The sequence below is a fragment of the Nematolebias whitei genome, chromosome 2 (genome assembly GCF_014905685.2).
Source record: "Nematolebias whitei isolate Nwh7 chromosome 2, NemWhi1, whole genome shotgun sequence".
Classification (NCBI taxonomy): domain Eukaryota; kingdom Metazoa; phylum Chordata; class Actinopteri; order Cyprinodontiformes; family Rivulidae; genus Nematolebias; species Nematolebias whitei.
The window spans coordinates 7,926,864-7,937,668 of NC_056499.1; the positions used below are offsets into that span (position 1 = coordinate 7,926,864).

At 41.0% G+C, this 10,805-nt stretch overlaps 1 protein-coding gene across 1 annotated transcript in view; it reads right to left on the reverse strand.

Moving 5' to 3' along the window:
• Nucleotides 1–245: 245 nt before the first annotated feature.
• The window catches only part of cmtm4 (CKLF-like MARVEL transmembrane domain containing 4), an 18,492-nt gene continuing 7,932 nt past the window's right edge, over nt 246–10,805 (reverse strand). The window contains exon 2 of the mRNA XM_037692938.1: nt 246–464. Within this exon, the coding sequence (XP_037548866.1) occupies nt 246–464 (219 nt within the window). The remainder of the gene's footprint in view (nt 465–10,805) is intronic.

Consider the following 10,805-nt stretch of genomic DNA (forward strand, 5'->3'; position numbering starts at 1 on the left):
TAAAGGCAGCAGAGATAGTGAAGTATACATTTTTCCAGCAGACTAAATCATTTTGGCGATGCGTCTAATAATGGAAGAGAAAACTACAGACTGCCATTGATTTTATGATGCATTTAATCCAATTTCTCTACAAAATCAATCAAAAGCCCCTCCCTGTTCATGGGTGTCTATCTGGTAACATGACTGAAAGAGGCTTGCTGAGACTTCTATCATAAAGTTACCAAGTTGCTCTTTTGAACGCATTATCAGGAAGCAGCAAATGTCCAGATGTCGACCTCGGTACGTACCGTGATGCTCCAGTTGATTTGGGGGACCTTGATGTGAAGGTTCAGGCTGAAGAACAGAAGAAGAACTCCCGTCACCACGAAGGCACTGCAGCTGACAAACTCGAAGAAGTAGACCCCTCCACAGACGGAGCACATCATGATGGTCTCAATGCAGATGAAACTGATGAGCGAGAGGACCTGAAGTGACGAGGAAGAGAACGTAAAGTTTGAAAAGTAGGACTTGCTGTGTAGAATAACATCCCCCACAAACATGTTGACAGTGATTTATCTAAAACTAGGTCATCAGGAGCAATTAGCAGACATTATACAATGATTGAGCCCATTATTCCAAACACTGTTCTTCTAAGTGACTGTCAGATTAAACCCTTCACAAGCTGTTCTGATTTGAAGTGCTTTTGTTTAAATAAATCAAAATTAACTTGGTGGTTGGGGTGACGAAGAACTAAAACATGGAAGTATTTACAGTTTTGATACAAAAATTATAAAATAAAATTTGATTGAACTATTTGGAGTAGCCAAAACTCCATCAGTCTTTCAGTCCTCTGATACTGAATGGCAACCCTGCTATGAGATAGGTAGGTAAACAAACAAACAAACAAGCAAATCAACCTCATTTTCATTTAACGGCTTTATCGTTTCTTCGTGTTTCTCTCTTTCTAAAGACACTGGATGACAAAAGGCCCAACTCCTGTGCTCTTGACTGACCCCTCCATTCTCTTTTCTCTTTAAAATCTGTTTAATCGTCCAAAATCACATTTTTGGATCGATAAAAGCTGCTAAGCTAAGAAGCTAAGCTAACAGGCCGACCTCGGGGAAAAAAAACTGTCTTGTCAACGCTACAAAATTCACGGTTGAAACCCGTGCCTTCGTCTAAAAAGTTGTTTTCTCTGCAAAAAGAAGCTGAGAACTTGTTTACTGATTTTTTTTTAATTAAAAGCTTTATGTGACAAATGCTATGCTAAAGAGCTCAACCACACCGAGCATGCGCCATTTTGAGAACTGAAAAACAAAAACGAGAGACAATGCATGTCACGTCAAGGGGCCTCCCTCCCATTTTTCTTAAAGAGACGCTACTCGCTTCCTCACTATCCATCCTTCGGTTCATACAGTCTTATACTGCCATCCAGTGGTAAAAAAAAGGTACTACACACAAAAATTAACCAACATTTCTTCTTAAATTAGACATTGTCAAATTTCAAACGATATTATCGTTTATCGCAATAGTTTCTGAGACAATTAATTGCCCAGCAAAATTTGTTATTGTGACAGGCCTAGCCGGAACATGGATGGCCTTTTTGAGGTCTTCAGGTACATATTTGGAATGTAGTGAGCTGCACTTCACATGTGATTAGACTGTATGGATGTATGAATAGACAGATGGATGGATGTACAGATGGATGGATGTACAGATGGATGGATGGTCAGCAGGTTGTGGTCTCATTCATAGGCTACAAATGTGACTAACAAGACTGTGGGGAAAAAAAGCTAGTGTTGCTCTGATGTCATCCTGACACAATCTGTGATAGCTGTGCCAATAATTGCTCTCCTACCCTCTCGCCAGGCTCATGGTGAGAGAGTAGGAGAGTCTGGGATGTAAATAAACAGGAGAAAAAAATAATTAAAAAGAACAAAGATCTCCATCTCTTATCCATCTTCATCAAACCTCATGGTGACCACAGGTGAGGACTGGAATGTAGACAGACCAGTAAATCAAGAACTTTGCCTTTCGACTCAACTTATTCTTCATTACAGCTGACCGAAGCAACGCCCTCATTACTGAGGTCGAGGCCCTGATCTGCTGATCCATCACTTGCTCCTTCCTACCTTCACTTTTGAATGACACTCGGATACTTGAACTCCTCCACCTGAGTACAAAGACTGTAGCAACTTTATGGTTGCCTTCCAAATGGAAGGCGTACTTCCTAATTTGCCACAATCCAGTCTTGTTTTAATAGGTTGTGTAGTCTGAAGGAGCGTAGAGGCTCATTATATCTCCAAGAAAACCTCCCATCCTGGACACATTGAGCCGGCTGGATGGCACTTTTGTCTTGCTTGAACATGTGATAATGATTAGAAAGGCTTTTTATTCTGCTCAACTAATGTGACGGGGGTCTTAGAGGCTTATTTTTGGTACGTAACAACAACAATAAAAGAAAAATATTCAAACTTCTAAATGGATATACTGCAAAAGCAAAAGCAAAACCATTTCAAAGTGTCTCACGAGTGCTGCTGCTGGCAGCCTGTGGGGATGCCTGACTTCAGCCACCATCCATCGAGAGACCAAACTATGAGAAGAATCCTGCTTTTTCTGGTGTTTTCCTTCTCCATCGAGATTAAAAACGACTTCACAGAGATACAGAACGGCTTTGATCAATCATTAGTAAAGACACATTTGGATAAATCAGGAAAAGTTTTGCTCCAAATGATTAATAGCTTTTTTCTTCCAGAAACATTGACAATCAAAATTACACCAAGCTGAACTGAAGACGACCTATCTAGAGTAAACTAAAGAACCAAGCCTTTCCTGTTTGACATGTCAAGGGAATGGCAGAGAAAAAGTGTCGGGATGTGGTCAGATTGTCCCGTTCTAAAAAGATAAGGAATGATGGGAGCTCACAGTCCTTTATTTTTTTTTTAACGTTAAATTCTTTAACTGCAAGGCCCCAAATTTAGAGGTACAATGATTGCAACGATGAGTTAAAAGAACGGAAAAAAGACAACTCAGAAGCACTAAGGTCATGGATTAAAACTGAGCCGTGATCGCTCTACAGAAATTACAAACAGTTTTTTGTTTTGCAGTGTTCCAAACAAAATCAGGACTGTTGAACAGCTCGAGTCCTCCATCAGACGAGAACGGGACAATACCTTCTAAAAACTCCAGCAGCTGGTCTCCTTAGAGCAGGGTTACTCAACTAAACTGCTCAGGGGGGCTCAGTTTCTGAGAGCCAGCAGGTCAGGGGCCGGACATCCAGCACTTAAAGCCATTATGTAAATTATCCAAGTATTACAATGATTTGTTACCTTTTAAATTTGTTTGTTTTATTCCATTGAATCATAAATGCAATAAGCAAAACCCCAAACCCAGAAACAAACAAACAAAAAAAACTCTTTTTTTTTTTTTTATGAACTCATTGGTGGGCCAGACTGAAATCCCCTGCAGGCCAGAAGTGGCCCATGGGCCACCAGTTGAATAGCCCTGCCTTAGAGGCTTACAGGCTGTTAGAAAACAAGTGGAAGCTTCATAGGGGGAAACATGGACCTGGACCAATAGTTTATTGTTTTTTTATTGTGTTGCGGTCATAAAGTTCAAAACGACTCTTCACCCCAAAGTTGTATAGTTAAAACATTTGACGTGCTTACCACATACTATTGGAAATACAATACGGATCTGCAAAGCATTGCAATAACGACTCAACTTTTTCTGAACTGAGGTTGTAAAAATGTCCAACAAAAACGAGACAAAGCTCCTCGGGGCCAACTCTCACCAGGATAAACGCTTTTCAACGCCGCTGTTCGTGTAACTCGTGTGTGTCGTTGGATAAACTGTCTGTCTGTGACAGCAGCATTACTGCAAGCGATACAACTAAATGAGAGCTAAAAGATGATGTCATGTCTCAGGAGGAAAACACGTTGCCTCCACACTTCCCTGTGGAGCAGGAGTCAGGCGACATGGGAGGAGGTGGGGGAGGACAACGCTGAATAATCTTGGAAGAAATTATCTGATGCTAACCTTCACTCCTACGCAACCAGTTCATCAAACGAGCATATCTGTCTCTATGCGCAGACACATGCTAATCTGCAGGACTTAACACACTATTAGTTGTCTTTAAAAGGTGTCCTGGACTCTGAGCCCTCCTTGTGCACCATCTGTTATGGTGATACTGCATTTGAAGAGGAAAGAAGCTTTACTGTAGACCTGTGCAACATTAAATGCTGTCCCTCTATGGGACTTCATGCAGAAAACATTAAATGTGATTCAGAGGGAACCCACAGTTGTTTGTGGGATTAAATTGCATTGGACTGAATGTGGATTAAGTTTCTGCCCAGAGGGTAAAGGAAGTGTGCATTTCAATACTCTTGTGTGCTCCTTGCATGCACGATGGCACATGATTATTGTTGTCTTTATGAATGACTTCAAGCTCTGAATCAGTAAAGTTTCAAACGCGAGGGAATTCGGCATATGGTGTCTCTTTCAGAGGAGGAAGTGTGTGCTGAAAGCATCTGGTAACTTCATTTCTCAACATTTACGGTAAAAAAAAACCTTCCTCACCAAAAATATTTATTAAACGGTCAGCTTAACAATAGGATATATACAGTGCCTTGCAAAAGAATTCGGCCCCTTGAACTTTTCAACCTTTTGTCACATTTCAGGCTTCAAACATAAAGATATAAAATTTTTAATTGTTTGTGAAGAATCCACAACAAGTGGGACACAATCGTGAAGTGGAATGAAATTTATTGGATGCGTCAAACTTTTTTAACAAATAAAAACTGAAAAGTGGGGCGTGCAATATTATTCGGCTCCCTTGCGTTAATACTTTGTAGCTCCGCCTTTTGCTGCAGTTCCAGCTGCAGTTCCAGCTGCAAGTCTCTTGGGGTTTGTCTTATCAGTTTTGCACATGGAGACACTGAAGTTCTGCCCATTCTTCCTGCAAAACAGCTGGAGCTCAGTGAGGTTGGATGGAGAGCGTTTGTGAACAGCAGTCTTCAGCTCTTTCCACAGATTCTCGATTGGATTCAGGTCTGGACTTTGACTTGGCCATTCCAACACCTGGATACGTTTATTTGTGAACCATTCCATTGTAGATGTGTCTTTATGTTTTGGATCATTGTCTTGTTGGAAGATAAATCTCCGTCCCAGTCTCAGGTTTCTTGCAGACTCGAACAGGTTTTCTTCCAGAATGGTCCTGTATTTGGCCCCATCCATCTTCCCATCAATTCTGACCATCTTCCCTGTCCCTGCTGACAAAAAGAAGGCCCAAACCATGATGCTGCCACCACCATGTTTGACAGTGGGGATGGTGTATTCAGGGTGATGAGCTGTGTTGCTTTTACGCCAAACATATCGTTTTGCATTGTGGCCAAACAGTTTGATTTTGGTTTCATGTGACCAGAGCACCTTCTTCCACATGTTTGGTGTCTCCCAGGTGACAAACTTTAAACAACACTTTTTATGGATATCTTTGAGAAATGGCTTTCTTCTTGTCACTCTTCCATAAAGGCCAGATTTGTGCAGCGTACGACCTCCCACCTCAGCTGTAGATCTCTGCAGTTCATCCAGAGTGATCATGGGCCTCTTGGCTGCATCTCTGATCAGTCTTCTCCTTGTTCCAGATGAAAGTTTAGAGGGACGGCCGGTCTTGGTAGATTTGCAGTGGTCTGATACTCCTTCCATTTCAATATGATTGCTTGCACAGTGCTCCTTGGGATGTTTAAAGCTTGGGTACTCTTTTTGTATCCAAATCCGGCTTTAAACTTCTCCACAACAGTATCTCGGACCTGCTTGGTGTGTTCCTTGGTCTTCATGATGCTCTCTGCGCTTTGAACAAAACCCTGAGACTATCACAGAGCAGGTGCATTTGTACGGAGACTTGATTACACACAGGTGGATTCTATTTATCATCATCAGTCATTTGGGACAACATTGGATCATTCATAGATCCTCACTGAACTTCTGGAGTGAGTTTGCTGCACTGAAAGTAAAGGGGCCCAATAATATTGCACGCCTCACTTTTCAGTTTTTTATTTGTTAAAAAAGTTTGACACATTCAATAAATTTCATCCCATGTCACGATTGTGTCCCAATTGTTGTTGATTCTTCACAAAAATTTTTAATTTTATATCTTTATGTTTGAAGCCTGAAATGTGACAAAAGGTTGAAAAGTTCAAGGAGGCCGAATACTTTCGCAAGGCACTGTATATATATACATATACACATGTATATATATATTTTTTTTATTTTAGATCTACAAATCTAAGCATTACGTTAGCTTCCTGTTGTTGGACTGGTAGTTAACTGAAGAAGTAGGACAGGTTTCCATTTACTTCAAACTCGGTATAAAAATAGAGTTTATCCATCTTTAATGACAATTTAATTGCTTTAAAACAACTTAGTGTTGCAACACGTTCCTTTAAATATAACCACTGGTTTCAGGTATTAGAATGGGGTCAATCAAGGTGTTTGCCACTGATCGATACCTGAGTAGCTGACCCCACTCTGCACCACAATTCTGTTCTTGACCTTCTCAAAGCCTTGCCACAACATCGCAGCCTGTTATGTTAACGGTCTACAGTGGTCCTCCACCGCCTCCTCTCATGAGACCGCATGACACACGGACTGCATGCAATGTTTGCAGTTGGTGGTGATTGAGCTACACCCAAAGCCACCATTTAAATTAGACTTTTAAAATCCAACCCCTCAGCACGACGGCTCAGTGGTTAGCACTGTTGCCTCACAGCAAGAAGGTCCTGGGTTTAATCCTCGGTTGGACCTGGGATCTTTCTGTGTGGAGTTTGCATGTTCTTTTCGTGCTTACGTGGGTTTTCTCCAGGTACTCCGGTTTCCCCCCACAGACCAAAAACATGCATGTTAGGCTGTCTTAAGGCACAGGCCTCCCTTGCAAAAGAGATCTTTGATCTCAATGGGATTTGCCTGGTTAAATAAAGGTTAATAAATAAAAAATACACCGTCTAAATCTTAACGCTAACACGACTAAGCAGCACAAAGTAGATGAAACGAGACAAATTCCCACAGGGCAGGATGAAAGCAAAAAGGCTTACAGAACGTGGGACTGAATTCATCACTCTGGATGACCGCTCCACTGCTTTGGAGGAAAACTGACATAGCTGTATTTTACATAATTTATAAAGCACAACACCTTTTTTATATTATATTGAAAAAATAAATGCATTGCCTAATCCAGTCCCAGTCTGTTAGCACGGATGGTGATAAGTCCTCCTGGTGTGAATTCTGCAAATAAGATGATCCATTAACAACAAACAAAATCTGCCCTTTAAGCTCCAGGAGAGGTCATAAATAGGACACATCCACACATTTTACATTATTCAGATTTTGTGATAAATCCTGTCTTTTTTTATGACCGACAGTCGTGCATTAGTTCAACGCCTCCTCAGAGTTCACGCAGCGAAACAAGCAGAGGAGAAAACTGTGAAATTAAACGCCAGTGAAGCTATTAATGTTTGGCGAGAAGCCTCGGAGCTCTGCTCTGAGCTGAGGAGGTGAAAGTCAGCTGAAAGTCTTACGGATCCTGTCCTTGTTGGTGGAGGACAAATACCTGAACTGGAAAATCGTGTTTAGAGCCGACGCAAATAAGAGCGTACGCACAAGTTCGGCAGCAAGGCCCACTAGCCTTGAACACTCCAACGTTCGGTTTGTATCCAACAAGCTGATACTGAACTAAAACGTGTCCATGGCTCAGATTCACTTTGTTGACACAATTTAGGAAGTTTGTTTCTTAATGCTTTTATTTGTATTCTGGCACAAGCGCTCAATAAATCCAAACCAATATATTTTAGGCCCAAGTAAATGCGTGCTGCAGAAAAAGCCTCAATATGTTTATTTTAGTGCAATTATAGGAAATACTGACATATTACCCATGAAGCCAAGCATGAGCATGAATAATAAAAAAAACGACATTAGGACTGTCACAGTAACAAATTTTGCTGGGCGATTAATTGTCTCAGAAATTATTGCGATAAACGATAATATTGTTTGAAATTCGACAATAATTAGTAATTATTGTCAAATTTACGAAGAAATGTTGGTAAATTTATTTTGAGCATAGTGTCTTTTTTGACCACTTGATGACAGTATAAGACAGTTTGAACCGAAAGATGGATAGTGAGGGAGCGAGCAGCGTGTCTCTTTAAGAAAAGTGGGAGGGAGGCTCCTTGACATGACGTGGGCTGTCTCTCTTCGGTTCGGTTCTTCGGACGCTCGGTGTGGTTTAAGCTCATTAGCATAGCATTTGTCACACAAAGATTTTAATTAAAAAAGTAGACAAGTTCTCAGCTTCTTTTTGCAGAGAAAAACAACTTTTTACATGAAGGCACGGGTTTCAACCGTGAATTTTGGAGCTTAGACAAGACAGAGAATTTTTCCCGAGGTGGATCTGTTAGCTTAGCTCGTAGCTTAGCTTCTCAGCTTAGCTGCATTTAACGATCCAAAAATTTTGGACGGTTAAAACGGATTTTAAAGAAAAAAGAGAAAGGGTGGGGTCAGTGAAGAGCACCGGAGTTGAGCCTTTTCTCATCCAGCGTCTTCAGTAGAAAGAGACACGAAGAAGCGATAAAGCTGATAAACAGAAATGTGGTAGCTCATTTTTATTTATCATGCGATTAATTGATTTATTGATTATTGCGACAGGCCTACCCAGCATTCCTCCACAGAATGCATATCACCATCATCATCGCCTCTCAGACCAGAGGATTAGATTAAGAGCATTTTATGTGTAGAAATATGGTTTTCATACTCAAATTAAGTGTTGTAAAATGTGAATCCCTCTCAGCTGCGTTTTGTTTTTTCCTTCTTCTTTCGGCTGCTCCCTTCTTCAGGGGTCGCCACAGTGAACTAAGTCGCACGGAGACTTGGAGATTGTTTTTACAGCGGATGTCCTTCCTGACGCAACCACAGACCACCGAGCTACCACAGCCCTCTGTGTGGAGCAGAGAGCTGCTATCTAGGGCGCCCAGGGAGCAGATGGTGGGGGTTAAAGACCTTGCTCAAGGGCACAGAGTGGGGCAAATGAGGATGGAGGCAGTTGTGGGTGCTTCACCTTTCCCACCGACATTTTGATGTTGGTCTGGGAAGTCGTACCGACGACCTTCCGATCACAGGCTAGCCTTCTCTGCGCCACCACTCCCCTAAATGACTCTCAGCTACTACCACACCAAACTTTAGCTCAAAATCTGTAAACCAAATGTAAAGAAATTTTTGTGTGTGCTAAAGTTGATTAGCTGAATCGGACTGACCTCAAATGTTAAACAGAAAATAACTCTTTCCTGCAAAAATGCTGCTTATTGCTGAATTATTTTTGCTGAAAGCTGCTTAAAAAATTTCAAACTTATAAGTTGGTTAGAGCCAGAAGAAGCAAAATGCTGGAAAAAATAACTCCAAACCTAGCTTAGAGCCACAAGTACAGTTGTGAAAAAGCTGACAAAAAGCAGCTTTTTTTTCAGCTAGAAGCTAGAAGCTAGCTATCAGCTAGAAGTAGCAAAATGTGAGCCGAATGCAGCTAAATGCTAGAAGTAGTGAAACGCTAGCAGAAGGCACAAACATGCTAGCTACGAACTGAAACTATTTAAAAAGGTAGTATAATGGTAAAGTATGCTAGATAAATGTGAAAAGTAGCAAAACAGAAAAATCAGGGCATAATTAACAATTAAAGGGTAGAATTAGCATAAAAGGGTAGAATTAGCATTAACAATGCAGCGTGCTAACACAAAGTAGGGCAGAAGCAGAACTGGCAGGGCTGAAAGTAAAACATTATCTTACGCCTCTTTACCAGCAGACAATAATAATCAATAAATCATAAATCAGCTGTCTACAGCTCTGACAATATGGAAAAACAATCATGTTTTATGCAATTGAGTCCAAATCTAAAGAATTATTCTGAAATGTGCCAAAAGGATAAAGATTGTGAGCGGAAATCTTCTTGGCAACTCCTTTTCTAAACTTTTTTTTTTATCTTACCGATGCCAGATGGCTTCCAAGGCTGCTTTCCCTCCAGCACAAAGGTAAACATCACAGGTGTGTGTGTGTGTGTGTGTGTGTGTGTGCGTAACTCTTCGTCAACCGCACGCCGAAAAAAAAAAAACATCTTTACTGACTGAGTGCAAAACAAGTTTTAAAAGTCGAGCAAAGACGACGGCAAGTTTGTAGGCTGCCATGCTGTCCGTAAACACTAAGAAGTAATTACTACTCCATGTTTCCTGTTCTGGACACACACACACACAGGTTTGTTTTGCTATCTTTATGGGGCCTTTGCATTGACTTCCATTCATTTTTCATTCATTTCTATAGCCTAACCATGACCTTTATCCTTAACCTAACCATTACCAGTACATACCTAACCCTAAACCTAACACATCCTCAATTCACACCTTAGTCCTAAACCTAGCCCCTAACCCACCAACGGGACTTCTTCTTATGGGGCCCGGGCTTTGGACCCCATAAGGAGCAGTTGGTCCTCACAATGCAGTATAAGTTGGAAAAATGGGCCTCACAAAGTAGCATAAACAAGGACACACACACACACTACTGTGTGTGCACGAGGCTGCACTAAACTGCCTGGCAAGAGAAGAAGAAGAAAAAGGATAAATGGACGTCTCCCCTTCTGACAAGTCATTACATCTAGGGATTGGATTTTTGGTCAATATCCGATATGTGAAAACTTATTTGACCGATAAACGATACCAATATTTTTTTTCCCTAAACCTACACAGTAAAATTTCCAGAGTAAAATTTACTCAATTTGAAAAAAAATTTACTCTAAAAAA